Here is a 22,647-nt window from a genome sequence, read left to right on the forward strand (position 1 = left end):
AGCTGCCCAGGATGCCTTCCTCTTCAGCCAGGCCCTCGCAGCTGCTTGGCAACGTTCCTGTGCACATCTTCACACCGCCTCACGGACTTCTCAGAACGTCTAAGCTTCTCTTCCGGACACACACTTCACATAACCCTATCTCCTTCTTTACTGCGGAGATTGTTTGATTGCCAACACCCTGTTCACCCAGGCTCCTAATAAATCCCCTCTTCCTCCCTTCCTCTCTCCCAAGTTTGAGTCCAAGATACTCCACCGGCAGCTACTGCCTCGGTCCGCGCGCTCCTCCCTTTACTGCTCTAGGGTGGTTGCCACAGGCTCGCTTCCTCTCCGGCAGGACCCCTTTTCGCTCTTCCTCATCTCATACACAGTTCAGAATGATCCCTTGGCCCTCTTTTCTCTCCAGCTGCTGCCATCCATCTCCTGCCTTCTCCTCGCTCCTCTTTTCACCAGCCATTCACCTTGCAGTTTGTACATTTGCTAAGCCATCTGAAGTATTTTCTAAAGACACTTGGCATCCCAGCAATGTTCCCCAGAGCGAAGGGGCAGGAGGTGCTTGGACCTGGGCCATGTTCACAGTGTGGAGTTCCTTTTGTGTTGCTGAGCAGAACGTCTGACCAAAAAGCAGCAGTGGAAGACACGGTTTTATTTTGGCTTACTGACTACAGGGGAAGCTTCATGATGGCAGAGGAAAGCCCAGCATGAGCAGAGAGGCTGAACATCTCTTCCTTCCCACATGTAGAAAATAGCAGTCAGAGAGTGATTCATTCTCATTCTCGCAAGGAGGAGCTGTCTATATAACACCGCTAACACCACCTCCAAAAGCACCTCTTCTAGCAAGGTTCTAGCTCCCAAAGCCACCAACTGGGGACCAGACATTCAGAACACATGAATTTATGGGGGGGGGGGGGGACATCTGATTCCAACCACCACACACACAGTCTCTGCTACATAGCAGACCTCTCCAGTTCTTCCAGCCTACTGGGTACCTAACAGCCAAATGCATCTTGTTCAGACAGCCATGGGGCTTTTCATCCTGAATCAGGGTTAGGCTTATATGACTTAACAAAGGCACACCTTCTGTGGATGCAGGCCCTCTTGGGCTAGAGAAGCAAAGCAGCTGAGGGGTCCTCCACCTCTAGCCAGCCACACCTCTTGCTTTTGGTGTGGAAATTGCCAAGTCACTTAATGTCACAAACACGCTCCTTGAACTATTCAAGTATTTGTTGACAGCACTGCCTTGTTTGGAGATACAGTGTGAAGCCCCCTAGAACACTGTTGGCCCCCACTCCTTCTCGCCAGGAAGGACTGTGGTCTGGCAGCCTGTCTAGTCCACCACCCCCCCACCTCCGCTCATGCTCCCCCGCCAGCCCGGCCATTCACCACCGAGCAACCTGCCCCTTCCTGACACGCACTGCCGCTGTTCACCTGAGACCTTCCCTCATCCCTCTAACTATTGCACATCTTTAACATTAGAATTTCTGTACAGACTTTGAGGGCCAGTTCAAAAGTCATCTCCCCCAAAGTGTCAACTCTTTGCAAAGAGCAGCTAACAACACATGCTGTTCTTAGCACCCCAGCATTCGGGAGGTGAGCTGTATTACAGATAAGGAAATCAAGTAGAGTTTCTGAGTTCTAGAGGTGAGTTGAACCACAGATAAGAAAACTGGGAAAGTGTTGATTTTTTCCAAAACTCCACGCAGACAACAGATTGGGGTTGTGCCCAGGCATTTGACTCCACGCTTTTACTTTGTAAAATTCCCACCACTTCACATTAGCTATAAACTCTCCTTGCTCCACAGCAGGGTTTTCTCTATCTTCCTTTAAGGGGTTTTAACAGCAACTACCAGATACTAAAAGACAAAAAGAGAATTAATATGCATAATATTAGCAGTCACATTGTAGCAGGAGATTTTTATTTTTAAAACAGTACTTAAATGTTTTCAGTATGGGGCTGAATAGATGGTTGCTTGTGAGCCTATCGCCCAAGTTCAGCACACGTGTGAAACAGCACGCATCCATGTTGGAGCACACCTACGGCAATGGGAAGGAGAGCCAGGAGAACCCAGAGACCTGCAGGCCAGCTAGACTGCACAAGCTGTAGCACAAACAAGCCACCCTGTCTTTATTTTTCTTTCTTTTTTTATTAGTTATGGGAGTTATGGACATCTTCAGTATGTAAACAGTACATGTCGGTACCATCCTTTCCCTCATCCGTGCCCCCCCAAAGGGACCCTCCTTGTTGGGGATATGCCGGTCATCCCCATGGGGATTGTGGGAAATCACCCTGTCTCGCAAAGAGCACAGAAGGAGAAAAAGAACACCAAGGTTGTCCTCTGACCTCCACACGCACACGCACACGCACACTGCGGTGACCACCCAGACATACAGAGATACGCACATCCTTACATCACGCACGTCTACACATAAATACGTATGTACACATACATAAACTAAAAGATAGAAATGTTTCCAGTATGGCCAGTAACTGGACAACTAAATAAAAGCTGGGAGCAAACAGCATGGGAACCGCTCCAAGAAAACCTCTGTAAGTCATTCCCTGACTAAATCCTGTGATAGAAAAACCTTCAACTTTGAATTCATCAAATCACAGTGGCAGAAGCAATTTTTTTTCCCATTGTGACAAAATTATCTTAAAATGAGTCATTTTATATATCCCGCTTCTCTACTGAGAAAGCTTAGAGGCATGAGAGATTTCTCAAAACTTTGAGGATACAGACACTGCTCTTCCTTCTTCTTTTCTATGTTATACAAAACCTGGCAAAAGCCACAGTGCATCATTTCTCTTTACTTTCTGAAAGTTAAAGCACTTCACATGTGAATGTGACCAAAAAAAAAAGTCACCCAAATGGGACATACACCAAGGTGCTGCCTTGCATGTGTGTAAGGCTTGGGGTATTTGCAGTGTCTGCCTGGGAGGTGCCTGTGTCTTGCCAGCCGGCAGTCGGGCTCACGGGCATGGTTCCATCTCACATGCTGGTCAGTCTGGGCTGTGGTAGCCAGCACCAGCAGGGCCTCTGAGTACGCGGTCTTCCCCCGCCGGTGACCACTGCCCCCTTCCTTGTTATGATGCATCCTTCTGTCAGTACGTCTAAGCCACAAAGGGAAATCCACAATTCCAGAACTGACCAGCGCAAAGGCACCACTTACCAGTTGGCCATGACAGTTTTGGCAGTTGGAGAAAGGGCCATGCCTCACTAAGGCTGGTCCCTTCTGTGCCAGGTCCCAAAGACGTGCTCTCCCACTTTGAGCCCTGGATTCCCAGGGTCTCGAGCGTCACGGCACCCTCACGGGGAAGGCCACCTCCCTCTGACGCCTCCTGTGCTTTCTTTCCTCCCTCTGACCACGCGGCGCAGACATCGATGAGTGCAGGATCTCCCCCGACCTTTGCGGCAGTGGGATCTGTGTCAACACTCCAGGCAGCTTCGAATGCGAGTGCTTTCAGGGCTACGAGAGTGGATTCATGATGATGAAGAACTGCATGGGTGAGTGCGGCCAGCCGCGGCCCCCGGCCCGCAAGCCGGCCGAAGGGAGGTGCCCTCTGCCCCACCCTCGCTGGTCTCAGAGCTGCGGACAGCATGCTTGGCAGGAGGCGTGGGGAGAGTCGGGGTGAGGCTTAAAGCCATACAGGAAACCTCTTCCTTGACACCTCTGATACCTTAATGACAACGAGATACTGAATTTGAGCTCTATTTGTTCATAAAAGTAATGACGCAGGAGGGAGTTATTCAAAGTAGATAGCATTATATAGTGACCTCCCCCCACCCCCACCCCAAATTATGTTCTGCCATGTTAATCCCATGCCATGTCTCTTAGCTGTGTGATATTAAAACCCCTGTGACATTCACTGTTTCATTCTCAGTGACGTACAGCACTTACCTAAAAAGACGTAGTTAGTTATGAGTCTACGATTTTTCCTTCATTTTGATTGGAGTGATGCACAGCAAATGATATATATCTTACCACTGACAAATCTGCTCATTTCATACAAGTAATTTTCTCAGTAGCTTGCTATGTCTGAGTACAAGTTTATGGAGTTCCATACTGAGAAGAAGTGAGAAAATCGGCTTATCCCATCTCCGCTTAATTTAGGCATATCTCTTTACGTTTGAATCACAAACCTGCTTCCTAATATTCTTTTTCCCGTGCTATAAGCATGGATTTTTTTCCCCTCAGATTTCTTTAATGGATCTCACGTTTTTACCTTTCAGACATTGACGAATGTGAACGTAACCCTCTCCTTTGTAGGGGTGGTACCTGTGTGAACACAGAGGGCAGCTTTCAGTGTGACTGCCCACTGGGACATGAGCTGTCGCCATCCCGCGAGGACTGTGTGGGTGAGTATGTCCCCTTGTCACAGAAACACTCTGGGCATGGTGGGTAAAGCTTAGGAGTCACATGGGAAGAATGTATTATTCTGGGGCTCACTGTAAACTGGACATTCAGATTCCCTGTTCAGTACACTGGGATTCCTATGTGAAGGATCCTATGTGGTTCAGTTAGCTTCACGTTGCTGGAACAAAACACCTGACCAAAAGCTCTGATGGGAGGAAGTTGTTGATTTTGGTTGACAGTCTCAAAGGGAAGCTTCACGATGGCAGGGGAAATGGTGTCATGAGTAGAGGCTGGACTTCAGCTCTACCTCAGCAGGTAGAAAACAGCAGAAGCAGGAGAGAGTGAGCAGAGCTCTGGCAAGGGGGAGCTGCATAACACCTCTAAATCTACCCCCCAAAACACACTTTCTCCAGCAAGGCTTCACCTCCACAATCACCATAATACTGGAGACGCGGTATTCAAAACCGAGTTGGAGGGGGGCACCTGATTCAAACCACCACACTAAGAGGCATGTGTTTCCAAGCAGTGTGGTTGGGTAAGCTGCCCATGACTTCCTGATCGATGACCAATGCACGCACCTGGGTTTGCACGTCCTCTACCCAACATCTCCTCAGGCCAGGTCCACACCGCACCCTAGATCCCTGAGCCTGACTCCTCACTGAAATACCATGGTCTCACGACTCTTAGCTCAGTAGGGAGGGCAGACAGGACAAGAGATGACAGGAGCTGGTCTTTTCCTGTTCCAGGTACTGCTTTCCTAAATAAACAGGGGCATCAGAGTTTACTATGTTCCCATAGGCTGGCTTTCCTATTTTGACTTGGGAAGCATTTTCATCATAGGAATTCTTCCTTACTAAGCTAAACAAAAAAATAAAATAAAATAAAATAAAAGCAGACAACATACCACATTTTAGAAATAATTTGAGCACACCTCACCAATGCATATGTGTTTATTTATAAGCCAGACAGATTGCTGTGCTCTTATATGAGGTGAATCTTAAATAATAGAATAAAAAGACATTGACAAGGATTAGTTCTAAAGCTTTAAATATTTTTATTTTGATAATAGCACACAGGTCTTTTTACCTTGGTAACTAAAGAATACTCGTGCTGAGTACGTTGTGATTTAGCAATTCAGGAATCTGTTTCTAAGTCCAGTTCAGTTTGCTGCTTAATTTTCATTAATCTCACAGCTGAAAAAAAAAGTACCTCTTAAAAGTACAATAAATAATGTAAAAAATATTTTTGTATTCTCCATATACTAAATAACCATAAGCATAAATTCATATAGCATAGTCTTCAGGGTAATTTTGTCAATCTGAGATAATTTTTCATTATATCTGGTTACAGTTTGCTGCTTGTGTTTTTAATTTATATTCTATCTAATGAATATCTCGCATATGGTAATAGAACAGGCTACTTTTCTCTTATTCATTTGTGTTTGATATCTTCCACATATCTTTGCATGTGTTTTTTTAAAGTCACCTGTCCACCTTGTAATGTTTAATTTACTTAAGCATAAGCAACAATGATCTATAGAGCTATCTGTCAAGGAGCATAAACACAATTTGATGAGGAGAAACAGGTGATGGTCTTCCTGTCATACCAGTTTTCTAGAACTAGAATCTTCCCTCAGGATAGCTCAGGCTATATAAGTAATACTTGAAGGACTAAGGAAGACCAAGCCAATGTAAATTCATAAATAACAATAAGCTTCGTTTCTGGTATGTGCTATGTATGTGTGGTCTGGTGGCAATCGCCAGCCACATGAGGCTAAATAATTTGAATTAAAACTAAATACATTAAAATATGCCTCACTTAGGGATTTTCCACTTGGGACCAGTCCCAACTTGGAAGCTTTTTGCTTTCCTTTCCTTAATGGGCTTTTCCCAATTCTGGGAACCCCTCCTGTTATGCAGGAGATCTGCTTTCTTTCCTGCTCTTAAGCTCTATAATAGAATGTTTCAGTTATTGTGTATACATTTCAGGGGATCAGTAGCACATTCAATACTATTGAGCAGCATGAACAGAGAACAGTCCTAAAAGTGAACAGTGTTCCACTACAGCACCATTGTTAGAAACAGTAGAAATAGAAATTCCAACATTCTGTCAAAACACCCCCATATCTTGGTTAATTTTTCATTGCTGGAACAAAATACCCAAACAGGAGCAGCTTTGGGAAAGAAATAGTTTATTTTGGTTTAGTGTTCCATAGGGTAGGGACCACCATTGCTGGGAAAGCTTGCCAGGAGCAGGAAGCCAGTATCACCACATCTTCACATCAGCAGGGAGAAAGTGGAGAGAGGGCAGCACAGGGGGCCTGGCTATGATACCTCAAGGCCCACCTACTGGCCACGCACTTCCTCCAGCACGGCTCCAGCTCCTGAAGATTCCAGAGCAGCACCACCAGATGCAGATTAATTATTCAGACACATGCCTGTGAGGGGCATATGTTCAAAAACCACCACGCCCAGATTATTTTATTTCCCCCTAAGTAAACACTCCTCCTGTAACCAGTAGTTCCGTGAGCCCATTCTTGATGGCCTTTGCATAAAGAATTAATTTTGTTTATGTTTCATTAGATATTAATGAATGCTCGTTGAGTGACAACCTCTGCAGAAATGGGAAATGTGTGAACATGATTGGAACCTATCAGTGCTCCTGCAATCCTGGATACCAGGCCACACCAGACCGCCAGGGCTGTACAGGTAGGGACGCCAAGCAGGTGTGCATGCTTTGCTTCTCTAACCAGCAAGAAGAACTTTTGGCGTTATGTACGGAAGTCTATGGGAGCCCTTTCTATTGAAAATGAATCTAACTGAACAGGGTACTTGATTTCAGGGTGCCATGATTGGCTGGTTTTGCGTAAGACTCATTGATTTTATCCTAGCAAATGCTCTAAATGTCATAGTTATTATACCTCTGAGTTATTTATTCTTCAGAAACCAGAGATGAATGGAATCTGTGTGAAAGTAAGTGAAAAGAACTAAGAAATACTAGTAGTTAGTGCTAGATTAATACAAGTGGTAGGGAAAAATCCAAACCATTCCAAACCAATTCTACCATTTAGGAATTATATGTTGTGGATTTTTTGTTAGGTGTGGTGTGTAGTAAGTGTGGTGAGTACCAGCAATGCATGTGTGTGTACAGATGTGTGTGCACAGATGCACACATGTATGGAAACATCAGGTGTCCTCCTTTATAACCCTCCTTCCTCCTTACTTGCTGGAGATAGGGTCTCTTCACTAGCCTGGAGTTTTCAGTTTATCGGTTAGGCCAGTGAGCCCCAGTGATCCTCCTGTCTCTGCCTCCACAGGGTTGGGGTATAGACAGGCACAGCTATACCCAGCTTTTAACTTAGGTGCCTGACATTGAACTCAGATCCTCATGTTTGCACAAGTGCTGTAACACACCAAGCCACATCCCCAGCCCTCACTATTATGTGTTTAAAAGGAGAAACACTAACTGCTTTGATTTAAGGAAGCAGACCTGGCAAGTCATGTATTGGCAATGTCATTTGAACAGATATTGATGAATGTATGATAATGAACGGAGGCTGCGATACCCAGTGCACCAATTCAGAAGGAAGCTATGAATGCAGCTGCAGTGAAGGCTATGCCCTGATGCCAGATGGGAGATCGTGTGCAGGTATAGATGAGAAAGTACACGTAACATCTAATTAATTTCCTGTTACAAACATGGCTCCAGATATTGCCAAGTAGAGTTGAATGTGGAAAAAATATTTGAGGTTGATGAAAAGCATCCTTGGCTTCATGTGATTGTAACTTTGTGTCACCAGATATTGATGAATGTGAAAACAATCCCGATATCTGTGATGGTGGTCAGTGTACCAACATCCCTGGAGAGTATCGCTGTCTCTGCTATGATGGCTTCATGGCCTCAATGGACATGAAAACGTGCATTGGTAAGTATCATAAGAAAATCAGAGTTTGATACACAATGTCATACACACATATAGGAGAAGGGTTTTTTATTGTTTTGTTAGAATTGTAAAATATGAAATGGAAGTATTATTCCAAAAAACATCCTTAAAGACACATGTTCTGTTTATCTGCAACACTAGCCTTGTGAGCAAACTGTGTTATAAATATACCTGTGTATTTCAGCAGCATGCTGTTCAGTTTCAATGGTAGCCTTTAGATCATGTGGTGAACAAATACTAACTGGACTTTTCAAAACATGTTTTCTAGACGTGAATGAGTGTGACCTAAACTCCAATATCTGCATGTTTGGAGAGTGTGAGAACACAAAGGGATCCTTCATTTGCCACTGCCAGCTCGGCTATTCAGTAAAGAAGGGAACCACGGGGTGTACAGGTAGGTCCCAGCTTCCTAGCTTCCAAAGACGAGCATCATTTCAACATTGAGCTTGACTGTTGCCATGCATCTCAAGGAGCCTCTTCCCTCAAGCAGGATATGACTGACCTGAAGCATGTATGATGTATTCACTTATATCTGCGGTACATGCTACCTAAATCACCCCAGGGAAAGGAAAGAGTGGGATGGAGGAGTCTGCCTCCTGTGCCTGGAGTCTGGCTCTGCTCAGCATCCTAGGGATCTCGTGTCATCATTCACTTTCTTACCTAAGTGCTGTCCAGATAGAGGCCATCATCTAGAAGGAATACCTCAAGGCTAGCAGGAACCCCAGTTCACATTAAGTTTTATAGTTCTAACCTATCAAAAAATATACTTAGGTTCTGGGGCTAAAGAGATGGCTTACCGGTTAAGACGCATGCCTGTGAAGCCTAAGGACCCAGGTTCAATTCTCCAGGTCCCACATAAGCCAGATGTGCATGGTGGTGATACGTCTGGAGTTCGCTTGCAGTGGCTAGAGGCCCTGGCACACCCATTCTTTCCTTCCCTCTCTCTCTCTCTCTCTCACTCTCTCATAAGTAAATAGATATCATTTTAAAAATTGAAAAGAAAATATTCTTAGGTTCTGTTTAGACATTTTCTCTTTCTTTCTTACCACTTTTATGTATTTTCCTCCCTTTTTATGCTTCTCCCCAAGTTGCCTCTCTCACCCCCTCTCCCTCACCCCTTTTCCTTCTTTTCCCTCTCCCTATCTCTGTCACCTTCTCTCTCTTCACTTACTTTGCTTCCTCCAACATCCCATGTCTTTATATCTCATTCTCCTTCGTCTCTAGTTTTATCCCTTTGCACACAGATGGAGCTGGAAAGTGTCAATGTCAAGGTTTGGACTGGATTCTCTTACTTTAAAACCTCTACATATTTTGCTTGAGGCAGGCAATCAGTGAGGGAGCAAGGCTGCAAATGAGCTGTTAAGCTGATCCCTCCAAGAAAGACTGACTAATGAGAGCAAATCTGTGGGCGTGTTCACCACTAGTAAACTTGATAGGAAGGCAGTGGTGTGGGCAGATGTCATTTTAGCAACTGTGGCAAGGAATCAGTGAAAAACAGACAATTCTGCATACTTTAGAAATCTTTGGGAAGCCAAGTCTATGTAACGTATACATGTGTAAGTATATATGTGTACATATGCACAAGAAATGAGTAATTAGGTGATTCCTTCATCATGTGAACAGCATAGAGTATAATTACATAGACAAAGACAGTGCCTGCCTGGGCAATAGAATCCTACAGAAGCACTGTCCTGAGTGTGGTTTTCCATTGACCAACATGTCATTATGTGGCACATGACTATATATGTATGCAGATGTGTGTGTGTGTGTGTGTGTGTGTGTGTGTGTGTATGAGCATAAACATACAGCGATAACACATTGACCACTTTTTAGATAATATTGCAGTGAACTTTATTATATTCTCAGATAAATAGAAAAAAAAATGCACACCAAATAATAGTTTACCAAAACTCCATACCTAAACAATATGCTGATTTATTTTTGTATGTGTGGGATTGGGTCTCACACAATGCATTTGTTTTAACACTGATGCATATTATTATGCTGACTTTTAAAATAAAGAGTTTTTGTAAGTCGGGCTTGATGTCTTCATGGAAGAAGTAATAAATGTTAATAGGAAAGAAGAGCACAGTCGTTTTCTGAAAATACAATTTCTCTTAAGGTATTGTTTACTCAGTAGTCCTCTCCATGGAGCCTGCCTGGGCCTCTGCCAGGTGTGAGTCCCCGCCACTGGTACCCACAGGACAGTGGCTGCATTTGCTCTCACCAGCAGAGGTGCTGGCAGCTTCTTCAGTGCAAGGAACAGTTTGTTTGGAATCGTGAGCTTCACATTTTATTGTAATCTAAAACAATGAACAACAAAAGCGGTGTTTGTACTTTATACAGTTCCGTCATCACCTTCTCAGAAATGTACTTGGAAATAAACTAATCGGCTCATGTTTTATCTTTTTCTTATTCATGCTGGTTTCTCAGACGTGGACGAGTGCGAGATTGGTGCTCACAACTGTGACATGCATGCCTCATGTCTGAACGTCCCGGGAAGCTTCAAGTGTAGCTGCAGAGAAGGCTGGGTGGGAAATGGCATCAAATGCATCGGTGAGTTTATGGCCATAAAGGTCCTTCACTGAAGGACAGCATCGTTCAGGCCCTTGTGTACACGCGGGTTAACCCTCATAGCAGAGAAGGAGCACGCTCTGCACTGGCAGTTATTCTCCTCTGCGTCAAAGACTGTCCGGTCCCCACCTCAGAGTCTCCGTTAGCCGTCCTGTAAATGGCCGGATTACGGCAGGGTACTTCGGCATGTGCTCCTTCATGCAAGTTGCTCGGGAAAAATGATCTGACAGCCAGCCAGTGCTCTAAACAGCTGCATGATGAAAAGTGACTCGTGGGCTTTGTCAGTCTTTGTCAGCGAGATCTAAGTCCAAGGCAGTAAGTGGAGGAAGCAAAGAGTTTTCATGTGGCCTTAAGTTCACAGTAAGGGGTCAGTTATTAGGAAATAGGATTCTTGTACGAAAATCTGAGTGTTTTGTTGGATGCAAAGAAGTCTGATATGAAACAAAGGAGAATGGAGGAGGCTTTTCCTCCAAATTCAATAGCTCTTGAGCTGAAGTCTAATAATAATATTTTATAGCTGTAAGGCAGGGGACTGGATCATACCCTGGGTGTCATTCCCAGTGCTATTTAATATGCTCAGTGTTCTACATGCTTTAGCAATAAAGAATGTTCCAGCTGGTAAGAATTATCCAGGTCAAGTTATAATAGAAAAGAAAGCCTTCTGAACTGGCCCTCCTGTCATGGTTTCTACCCAAAAGCTGATAGGCCCACAGTAAGAATTAAAGAATACCTTAAATATCTCTTATCAACAGTGTAGGTTAATTTGAGTATACTAGCCTGCCCAGGCAAATGTTTTGTGTTTGTTGAATGTTTATTAGCTACTTATTGATTATAAATTATTGTATTATCCAAATATCTTTGCTAGGTAACATCCTACGGTAGCTTCATTAATTCTTGGAGCACCCTTCTTCTGCACTGGCCATGGCTCTAGCATTAACCTCAACCTTCCAGGCATATCCTCACTCCCATCCCAGCTGCCTACGTTTTTTTTTTCATCTTCTTTTTAGCTTTTATTTGATGTGCTTACTGTCCCTCTGTTAGTGTGACCTTCTAGAATAATATTTCATGCCCAAGACAAGAAGTTTCAAGTATCCAGGCGCCTGTGTTACCAAAACCACTGATCGCTTCGCTTCTTCTTCCCACCCCTGCTCAGCATGGTCTCTCTCCCTCCTTCCGCACTGCTGGTTGCTGAAAGAGCCCTCTTCTGTGTCTGCCTACTCCCACTCTTTTCCTCCCGCAAACTCTTCTTCAGCATGAGAAAACTTAAGCCTCAGATTTGATTTTATATATATATATATATATATGATTGACATCTGTCCCACTGAATTTAGGAAAGCCCCAGGTTTCTCTCCGTGGCTAAAGGCCCTGTGTCTGCCTCCACTGTCCTGTCGCCAGCTCTGTGCTTTGCCACTCTTCCTTTAACGTCTTGGACACTCCATGCACTTTTCCTTCTCAGTGTCTCTAGGCATGCTCTTCTCCCTGCAAGCACTACCCTTCCCCACCACTCCTTGGTGAGCTAGCTTTCTCTCTGTCTCTCTCTCTCTCTCTCTCTGTCTCTGTCTCTCTCTCATTCTTTGGCTCTGAAGTTAATTAAAAATTACTTCCAGTGCTAGAGAGATGGCTTAGCGGTTAAGCGCTTGCCTGTGAAGCCTAAGGACCTCGATTCGAGGCTCGGTTCCCCAGGTCCCATGTTAGCCAGATGCACAAGGGGGCGCACGCGTCTGGGGTTCGTTTGCAGAGGCTGGAAGCCCTGGCGCGCCCATTCTCTCTCTCTCCCTCTATCTGTCTTTCTCTCTGTGTCTGTCGCTCCCAAATAAAAAAAAAAAAAAAATTACTTCCAAAAAAATATTACTTTCTCAGTGGGGCCTTCTTGTTCCTACAGTCCACATTAGATGCCCTTTTTGTTGTCTCATTGTCCCTTGTAACTTAACAGTGCATATAATTTTTTTTTCTGGGCTGGAGAGGTGGCTTAGTGATTATGGCACTTGCCTGCAAAGCCAAAGGACCCAGATTTGATTCCCCAGGACCCACGTAAGCCAGATGCACAGGGTGGTGCATGTGTCTGGAGTTCATTTGCAGAGCTGAAGGCCCTGGTGCACCCATCTCTTTATCTCATTCTATCTCCTTCTCTATCTTTCTCTCAAATAAGTTAAATTAAAATTGAAACAGTATATTTTTTTCTGTTTATTTTTTCACCACTTCCATTAGACTATGCATGTCATGAGATCAGGAATCATATGTACATTTTATGATCTATGAACTGAAAGTTGAATGTTTTCTGAAGATCAATAGTATTTTCAGAAGTGTTCCTTTTTCACCGATAAGGAAGCCAGTGATAAAATCCACCTCAGTAAAAGTCAGATTGAAATCTACCACTAAGTTCTAAATACTTCACGCAGTGCTTACATTGGTTACCTTAGCCCTCGCTTGTGGCATGGGCCTTTCGGATCATGGGCCTGAGATCTTGGGGAATTGAAGCCATGTCTCTCTGCAGGTAAACTGAAACAACACCCATTTGGGCCACTTCATATTTAGGACAAGTGCTTAATGTTGCACTTGTATCTCTGACCTTGTTGGCTATGTTCTCTGGCCATGCAGATCTGGACGAATGCTCCAATGGGACTCACCAGTGCAGCGTCAACGCTCAGTGTGTCAACACCCCCGGCTCCTACCGATGCGCCTGCTCTGAAGGCTTCACTGGAGATGGCTTTACCTGCTCGGGTGAGGACGGAGCTGAGGCGGGCTCTCACGTGGCTGCCGTGGCATTGAATAGTCTTCCTTATTTGAAGACAGCCGTGAAAATTAAAGTATCTACCTTTGTCTCTATACTTTTGACCTATACATGAACGTGTATCATTCCCACACATTACACACAAAAATCTGAACAATCTTCCAGAATATTGGTGGAAGTTTGATAGCAATGGTCCTAGTAATTGTTATTATCAACGACTAATTTGTAAGCTAGTGGTAAAAAAAAAAAAAAAAGTTGGCTTTGTTTGGATCAAACCACTTGGATTCAAATATCACCTTGTTGCTTTCTACTAGGTAAATGGCTAGCGTGTCTGGCCTCTCCGGTTCCATTTTAACATAGGCATAGTAATGATGTCAGTACCGTTTCCACCACTACATGCTATGGGATGGGCTGTAGGAGCTATACAATCACAGCACACGTTATGTTTATCAGGGTTGCAGTAGCTTCTCTCACAGGGGAAGATAGCTTCTCTCACAAGGGAAAAGTGGTATGGTGGAGGTACAGGACTTAGAAAAACCCTTCATAAACACTAAGAGTAATGGTAGTGACTGGCATCAAAGTACATTATGAGCACATAAGCTATTTGTCAGGAAAAAGCTTCAAAAAATAGCTGTTGTTCAACTTTTTTTTCTTTTTCTTTCTTTTTTTTTTTTTTTGGTTTTGGTTTTTGGTTTTTGCAAGGTAGGGTTTCACTCTAGCTCAGGCTGACCTGGAATTCACTTGGTAGTCTCAGGGTGGCCTCGAGCTCACAAGAATCCTCCTACCTCTGCCTTCTGAGTGCTAGGATTAAAGGCGTGCACCACCATGCCCAGCTCTGTTTTTCAACTATGCTTCTTGTATTCCTTTGGATCAAACATTGTCTCATACACATATGTATGCATGAATGTCTGCATACATATAAATACATTATATATCTGTGTGTGTACACACACTCACATGCAAGATCATCTTGCTGGGCATAAAAATAAGAGACTTTTCACTTTATACAGGTTCTTAGTTGTTCAGTATACTTTAAATGCATAATTACAAGCTAGGTTTAATATCATTTAATTCATATAAAATGTAGACTCATTGTCAAATACCTCTTTAAGAAGACATGTTTATTCACTTTTGATACTTTTTTAAAAAGTGTCAGCTATTACATATATCCTCCCTGGCCTTCCTATGCATGTGGTTTCAAGGAACGAGTGTGGCTGTGATGACAGACACATCAGTGATCAGAGTGGGGCTCAGCCAGCACTCTGCTTTACTGAGTCTCAGCCTCATGTTCTTCCTGAGTCCTAGCGTAGTGAAGGAAAAATGCATGTCAGGCAACCAGTACATACACTACTTGGCTCTCAGTGAATATTAATTTATGCCCTATCTTCCCTTTTCTGCTTCATACTATTAAGTCAATCAATTTGCAAGTCTGTGAGTAATGGCTATTTCACAATTAAATTGGAGTATTTGATTAAAATTGTAGTGATAGGGGCTAGAGGAATGGCTTAGCGTTTAAGGCGTTTGTCTGCAAAGCTAAAGGACCCAGGTTGGATTCCCTAGGACCCACGGAAGCCAGATGCACAAGGTTGCACATGTATCTGGAGTTCATTTGCAGTGGCTAGCCAGGCATGGTGGTGCATACCTTTAATCCCAGCACTTCGGGGGCAGAGGTAGGGGTAGGAGGATCGTTGAGAGTTCAAGGCCACCCTGAGACTAATTAGTGAATTCCAGGACAGCCTGGGCTAGGGCACAACCCTACCTCGAAAAAAAAAAAAAAATGATTGTAGTGATAGGAAAGAAACTTTCTGCCTTCTCATGATGCCATAGTTTTCATTAAAGGTGTCTGGACTAGGCAAACAAGTTGCTAATTGTAATGCTGCTTTTCAGGTGAACATCATTTTAAGAGTATTCAGTGTTGTCAATTATATCTAGTGATTCTGTTACCCCACTAACTCATCACACTGGTCTTGAAGAGCGCCGAAGCCGTCAGCATTGGTCGCTGTACCGCTGAGTGCAGTACACCTTGACTCTGGTGAATGGGATTGTCGCTTCATGTTACTGAGCACTAATTTAAGCCAGGAGCATTAATTTTAGAGCCAGGGAAAGGAATATGTCACGAACTTTGACACTTTACGGAGGTATAATTTGCTTCTGCAGATGTCGATGAGTGTGCAGAAAACATACATCTCTGTGAGAATGGACAGTGCCTCAATGTCCCAGGTGCATACCGCTGCGAGTGTGAGATGGGCTTCACTCCAGCCTCCGACAGCAGGTCCTGCCAAGGTGGGTCACCAAGGTCCCAGTTCATTTTCGAATTGGATCGGCTGCAGCAAAAGAACCCACAGAAAGGGCTGGAGCAGGCTCCTCCACCTGGAAGCAGGGTCCGTGCACATGCTGCACATATAAAAGTCACTCGTTAAGCATGGATTATTGTGTGGAATGAATAATGATGGAGGCGGCTTTCATGTCTTATGAAATTTTCCTGGCTGAGAGCCAGTGGGTGGAAGTTTGGCTCATGTTTCTTAACCATTTCTTTATCCTTTTCTTTCTATTTCTTTTCTCTTTCCTTTGGTATCACTGAACAAATGACGTGTGGTGAACCTTTTAAAACCTGACCTGTTACCTACCTCAGTCACCAGTATTGACTTACGGTGTTTATCAAAATCTCAGTTGCTCATTTTTTGGCATTCACTGACATGTGTGAGACAGTTTGTGTGTGTTCCTGACACTAGAAGCCTCTTCAAGAGTTCATCAAGGATTTTGTCTCTGCCAAAGAGCAATGCCTCCTTCCTCTGCATTGTGACATCATGCCCTTTTCCTAAAAATGAAGTTTTGAGTCTGGTGTCTCTTTCCAAGAAAAGCATTTGGGTCGTATTTTAAATTAGAAATAAAGTTCATATTACATGTTGCTTGCAACATCACTGTGTTGTAAAAGAGTACAAAATAAATGAAGGAAGGAAAGAGATTAGAAAGAATTCACATGTAATGGGGCTTCAACACAATGTGTGATTCATAGAAACCCAAGAAGGAGGAGGAAAAGGAGGAGGACTCTTCCTAGGGCTAACTGATGAGTAAATATGACTAAATCAAAACAGTTCAGGCTTTTCCCTCATCTTTAATCACATGATCAGACATAGCAAGTAACACACACACACACACACACACACACACACACACTGTCAGTATTAACCAAGAACAAAGCATACAGTCAAAGCAAAACCCAGCAGTACACCACCACTGATTTTGGAAGCCCAGGAGGGTCTCCTCAGTGGTCATCAGTATGAATGGAATGAGTCGAAGGTAGACAAAAGTGGTCCCTGGGGAAGGTGACATTGGACACTGAAAGCGTCTGCTTTGACCCACCTTGATTGGGCAGAGCCAAATTTGCCTCTTATCTCGGGTCACTGTGAAGTGTGCTTCATTGTTTTTTCCCAACCCCATTTTCTTTCAGCACTACAGTCAATTAGAAAACATAAGTCAGGTGACCAGAGTCAAGGTGACTTATGTCTCCATCAGCCTGACCTCAGCCTGAAGGAGAAAGTCAGCAGAAGCCAAGCACTTCTAGCAGTGGGAATTTTTTAGGCGTACACGATATCTCCCTCCTCACGTTCATCCTTTGAGGCATAAACCCTTCCAGAACTCCCTTTGGCCCACCCACACTTATATTTCCTGAATATAAAAAAAAAAAAGATACCTTATCAATGTCAGGATAGTTAGAAAAATTCATTGTTATATACATTTCTTAATGTCTTTGTAAATAAGATGTGATTATTTTGTACATTTTCAGATATTGATGAATGCTCCTTCCAAAATATTTGTGTCTTTGGAACATGTAATAATTTGCCTGGGATGTTTCACTGTATCTGTGATGATGGTTATGAATTGGACAGAACTGGAGGAAACTGCACAGGTACAGCCAGTTAAGGACTCACTTGTGTTCTGATGAGTTAACATGAATATTCTGTGGTAAATAAAATATTCCCCTTAATTTATGCTTTGCTAATCTATACATTGGGTTATGTGTTTCCATATAAAACAAAATTTCATTCTGATGCATTTTCTAACTATGGAATTAATCCATCTGTATATAAATAATTTATATATCTCGCATAAAGCCAGTAAAGTGTACCTATACATATCTGCGTGTATATATTCAGATATAGATGTCTAAATATATAATTTTTGTTAAGTAGAGAGTCACACAGTTGTTTTATTCCTAATAATTGCAACATTTAATTGCTGCTTGTCTGTTAAAATATTAAAATACATGGTTATAAGCCAGGCATGGTAGTCCATGCCTTTAATCCCAGCACTCGGGAAGCAGAGGTAAGAGGATCACTGAGAGTTCAAGTCTACCCTGAGACTACATAGTAAATTCCAGGTCAACCTGGGCTACAGTGAGACTCTGCCTCAGAAAACCAAAAAAAGCAAAACAAAAACAAAAAAAAGACATGGTTAGAAATATCATGAACTATATGATCTGTAGAGCTTAGTTCAGGTATATATAGGGATTTAAGATATTTTCCCCCTGTACTGAGTCCTTCCTTGCAAACCAAGTCTACCAAATGCCTTGGAACAGCATGCTGTTGGTGTAGAGGAGGGAAGGTGTTAACATGGGCATCTTAAATGTTTCTAGATATTGACGAATGTGCAGATCCCATAAACTGTGTCAATGGCCTATGTGTCAATACACCTGGTCGCTATGAGTGTAACTGCCCACCGGACTTTCAGCTGAACCCCACTGGTGTGGGCTGTGTTGGTAAGTAAAAACTTCATGAAATAAACAAAACAAATATGAAATAAACAAAAAATGTAAAGTTGACTATTTAAACTCTCTTGACAATAGTTACCTGCATTGTATGTTTGCTACAGGTAATCTGCAAAAAAAAATGAAAAAGAAAAAAATCCCTTCCTTTAGGAAGCTCTAGATGCCTAGTTGTGAGGCCTTTAGAGGACCATTTTGGTTACAAAACTGCAAAATCAGGGCATACATATTTTCATTGGCTATGATTAATTTCATACAAAAATATCAATAAAGTTGTTTCCACTGTATTTATCTTCTGTACTCCATTGATTACATATATGATAGTAATGTCACTGAATTATCTATGAACCAGCAGTTTCTGTAATGGTATATGACAAAGATATATTAACACACCATGCCCTTCACAGACATTTATAATGTTATAGCAGGTTCATTGCAATATATGTTGTGGTTACCCAGATTTAGAAACCACTTAGGGGAATTGACAGCTTGTTTAAGACAGGCAATTGGATCCAGGTTTGTTGCCATACCCTGTAACTTGGTAGCCTGAAGCAGGAGGATCACATGTTTGAGACCAGCCTGGACTCCATAGCAAGTTTCAGACCTACGCTACAAAGTGAGACTCTGTCTCAAAACAAATAAATAACAAATAGATATACAATTTATGCTACAATATATGTAAATGAACTATTCTTGTATGTATATACATATATCTGCAATCGAATACTATGTAGTTCATACACAGGTTATTCATAAAGCAAGTGCAATGGGGAGTGGTTATAAATCTGAAATGACAGATGACAAAAATGCCATTCATGCAAATTGGAACTGAGCACATTAAGAATATTTATTTTATAAGAACACATTGGATTCTGAGGATGGTTCGCCAGTTAAAGGCACTTGCTTGCATAGCCTGCTACCTTAGGCTCAATTCTCCAGTACCCATGTAAAGCCAGATGCACAAAGCAATGCTTGTGTCTGGAGTTAATTTCCAATAGTAAGAGACCCTAGCATGCCCATCCATTCTCAGTCATTCATATTAACTCTGTTCTCTGAAAATAAATAAATAAAATGTTTGAAAAAGGAGAGTCTATTTGGATCATTATCAAGTAAGAGAGAAGGAAGCAAGGGTGAAGGAATGAAGATCTAACGTGGAGAGACACTGTGTTAAGTCACCTTACCACAGCCAAGACTTATCAGTAACAAAAAATAAAACTAAAAGAGGGAGAATGCTGGATGTGATGGCACACATCTTTAATCCCAGCACTAAGGAGGCAGAGGTAGGAAGATTGCTGTGAGTTTGAGGACATCCTGAGACTACATTATGAGCTCTAGGTCAGCCTAAGCTAGAGTGAGACCCTAACATGAAAAACCACAAAAGAAAGACTGAGAGAGCCAGAGGTGAAAATTTAAAACCTTGAACCTTCCTTTAGCTGAGATGTGATAGACTTGCAGGCCGCCTGCCCTAAGGCAGTGCTCTAAATGATTGTCCGGGCCACAGAAGGAAAAGTAGCCTATGGTTGGGCCAAATATGGAAGTTGAGAAGTGAGGTAAGAAGCCATTGCAATAGTCTAGTCTAAATAGATGGTATATCTGGAATTCAGGTTATCGTGGTAAAGACATTAGTGAACAGTCACTTGTCAGCTGTGTCTTGAAGGGAAAGTTGTCAAGCTTTATTATGACTCCTGTGAATAAGTAATGGCCATTAAGGATCAAAGGTGGTATCAAGATTTAGGGTTTGGGCAACTGAAAAACATGGAAACATCTCTTCAATGAAAATAAATAAGATTCAGAGACAAGTAGGGCAAATTTTATATGTGGAGGAAAGAGTGTTATGAGCTTAACTTTCTGACAAGTTGACTTTGAAATAGCTAGTAGATGTCTAAAAAGAGATATAAACATGTAGAAAGGTATAAGGCTCAGGGAAGAAATAAGAGAATCTTGAATTGGGAGCTTCCAGGGGGTGGGGGAAAGGGAGCAATTAAAGCCATGAAGTCAAGATTGCGTTGGTGGGTACATCTTGCCTGGCTGCTTGATTTTGTAGCTTGTGGGATCCAGTGTTTATTCAGGCTGTTGATGAATTGTATCCCCCAGCAGCTCACATGGCACTTTCTAGCAATCTGAAAGCTGGCCAGCAGGGAGCTGGCTTCCTTCTCAGTTCCAGCATAATCTCAAAGTCTTGCTGCCACAGCCCGTAGATTCTTCAGCAACAGGGTTTTACCATTTAGTTTTGGCTGGTAACCAAGTGCATTTGGCAATGGCCTATAGTTTTTTGTGGGCCTCATTGGTACCCCTGACCAGTGGCTTACATGAATCAGCACCATAGAAAGCTATCTCTTTGTTGGCTAACTAAAAGATACAACTCTTTTAGAGAGAAAGGGAGAGGTAGTTTGAGCAGAAGCACCCTGCAGGGGTGGAGAAAGCTTTACCCTAAAGCCCAGGTAAATCCCAGTGCGAGGGAAATTTGAAGCTTGTTTGTCACTCTGCAGATAATCGCGTGGGCAACTGCTACCTGAAGTTTGGTCCTCGGGGAGACGGGAGTCTGTCCTGCAACACGGAGATCGGCGTGGGCGTGAGCCGCTCCTCCTGCTGCTGCTCTCTGGGGAAGGCCTGGGGGAACCCCTGTGAGACCTGCCCCCCTGTCAATAGCAGTAAGTGGGGAACTGAAGAGGGGGTGAGATCGGGCTCTGGGACGGAGAAGTGGGCTGTTACTGTACTCCTGGGGTAGAGGGCAGGGGACCCAGTGTGAGAGGGGATGTTGTCAGTGATCATGCTGAAATCAGCCAGGAGTGATTTATAGAAAACGAATTTGAATTCATCTCTCCCTGCTTTTTAATGGTGTGTTTGGGGGGGGGGGGAATAACATTTTTAACCACAATCCAATATGAATAATCATAATATCAGTTCTCCATGGGATCACAGATGAAGGCAGTTGCCACTTCTCAGAGATTGTTAGTTCAGGTTCATTACTGGCCTGTGTCCTTAAAGTCAGTCACAGAGTACCTTAAATTGCAACATGTATTCTGATGTGCACAAGGACCCCGTCCTTTGTACCGCAAATGCTCGGTTTTTATTTACTTGCCAAAACGCTTGTGAGATGAATTATCTGAAAGAACTCTTTGTTCAAAACAGATAGCTTTTGGTTATTCTTTTGTGTAAGTCATCTATGAAATAATGATCTTTGGGGATAAAGTATAATATACATTACCAGAGATGTACCTAAAGGGACACTAAGAAAAAAAGAAAACATCTGGTTGCCCCTGAAGATGTTTGGTTTGAGCCTGGTGGCTGCTTAACACTTGGTGTTGTCTCAGCTGCTCCAACCAAGGTACCAAACCTTATTTCCCATTGTTTTGTAGCTGAATATTATACCCTGTGTCCTGGAGGTGAAGGCTTTAGACCAAATCCCATCACCATCATTTTAGAAGGTAAGGCAGCTGTCACCTAGGTTTAGGATCGTTACTAATTGTCACCTTGCATAAGGTGTCAGGCTTGCATGAGGCATAGGGCTTATTTTAGACTGAAGCTGATACAAAAGTTGGTGTGGAGCCCTCCCAACAAAAGCATTTGACAAAATGTCAGGTAGGCAGTCCACTACGCGGATGTTAAGTGACCGCTTTATCAAGAAGTAAGATCCACCACAGGCTCCCGATGTATCGTTGTTCTGCAGAGAATCAATCTGTACCATTGCCACCCTCCCCCCGCCAGTGACTCGTCCAAGCTTGCTTGTTCATCACTCTTCGCAGAAAGCAACAGTTCAGCAACAAAGCCAAGAAACCCCATGCTCACGATAAGCCCAGCACCGAAGGAGGGCGTAACACCTTTAGTTGCATAGAAGTCTGTGACTTACAACATGTCACCTGTGCCTTTGGTGACGACGTTTATGACTTGGTGAACTTTCTCCTTTTGTAGACATTGATGAGTGCCAGGAGTTACCAGGGCTCTGCCAGGGAGGAAACTGCATCAACACTTTTGGGAGTTTCCAGTGTGAGTGCCCACAGGGCTACTACCTCAGCGAGGAAACCCGCATCTGTGAAGGTAGGGGGCTCCTGCTACTCCTGGCCGCTCTCTGTCCTCCCATAGCCCCAGATTCTACAGAAGGGTCTGTGGAGACTCCCTGTCACGTCTGTCTTTTCATATCAATGTTGCTGATTGGTAAGATGCTAGGTAAATTCAATTTATTGTCCACCTCCTGTATTTAGTACAATCTCTTGAGTAGGGTGGTGGGTGGACGGCCTTACCACCCTGATCGCGCCCGATCTCATCTGGCTGGTTAAATGT

General features: G+C 43.3%; 1 protein-coding gene across 1 annotated transcript in view; it reads left to right on the forward strand.

Annotated features, from left to right (window-relative positions):
- The window catches only part of Fbn2 (fibrillin 2), a 267,870-nt gene that overhangs the window by 196,325 nt on the left and 48,898 nt on the right, over positions 1 to 22,647 (forward strand). The window contains exons 26-39 of the mRNA XM_004651524.2: positions 3,375 to 3,503; positions 4,230 to 4,355; positions 6,936 to 7,061; positions 7,879 to 8,001; positions 8,153 to 8,278; positions 8,565 to 8,690; positions 10,730 to 10,852; positions 13,469 to 13,591; positions 15,759 to 15,884; positions 17,389 to 17,511; positions 18,238 to 18,360; positions 20,856 to 21,017; positions 21,726 to 21,794; positions 22,279 to 22,404. Of these exons, the coding sequence (XP_004651581.2) occupies positions 3,375 to 3,503; positions 4,230 to 4,355; positions 6,936 to 7,061; positions 7,879 to 8,001; positions 8,153 to 8,278; positions 8,565 to 8,690; positions 10,730 to 10,852; positions 13,469 to 13,591; positions 15,759 to 15,884; positions 17,389 to 17,511; positions 18,238 to 18,360; positions 20,856 to 21,017; positions 21,726 to 21,794; positions 22,279 to 22,404 (1,731 nt within the window). The remainder of the gene's footprint in view (positions 1 to 3,374; positions 3,504 to 4,229; positions 4,356 to 6,935; positions 7,062 to 7,878; positions 8,002 to 8,152; positions 8,279 to 8,564; positions 8,691 to 10,729; positions 10,853 to 13,468; positions 13,592 to 15,758; positions 15,885 to 17,388; positions 17,512 to 18,237; positions 18,361 to 20,855; positions 21,018 to 21,725; positions 21,795 to 22,278; positions 22,405 to 22,647) is intronic.

This window comes from Jaculus jaculus, chromosome 14, assembly GCF_020740685.1.
Source record: "Jaculus jaculus isolate mJacJac1 chromosome 14, mJacJac1.mat.Y.cur, whole genome shotgun sequence".
NCBI lineage: Eukaryota > Metazoa > Chordata > Mammalia > Rodentia > Dipodidae > Jaculus > Jaculus jaculus.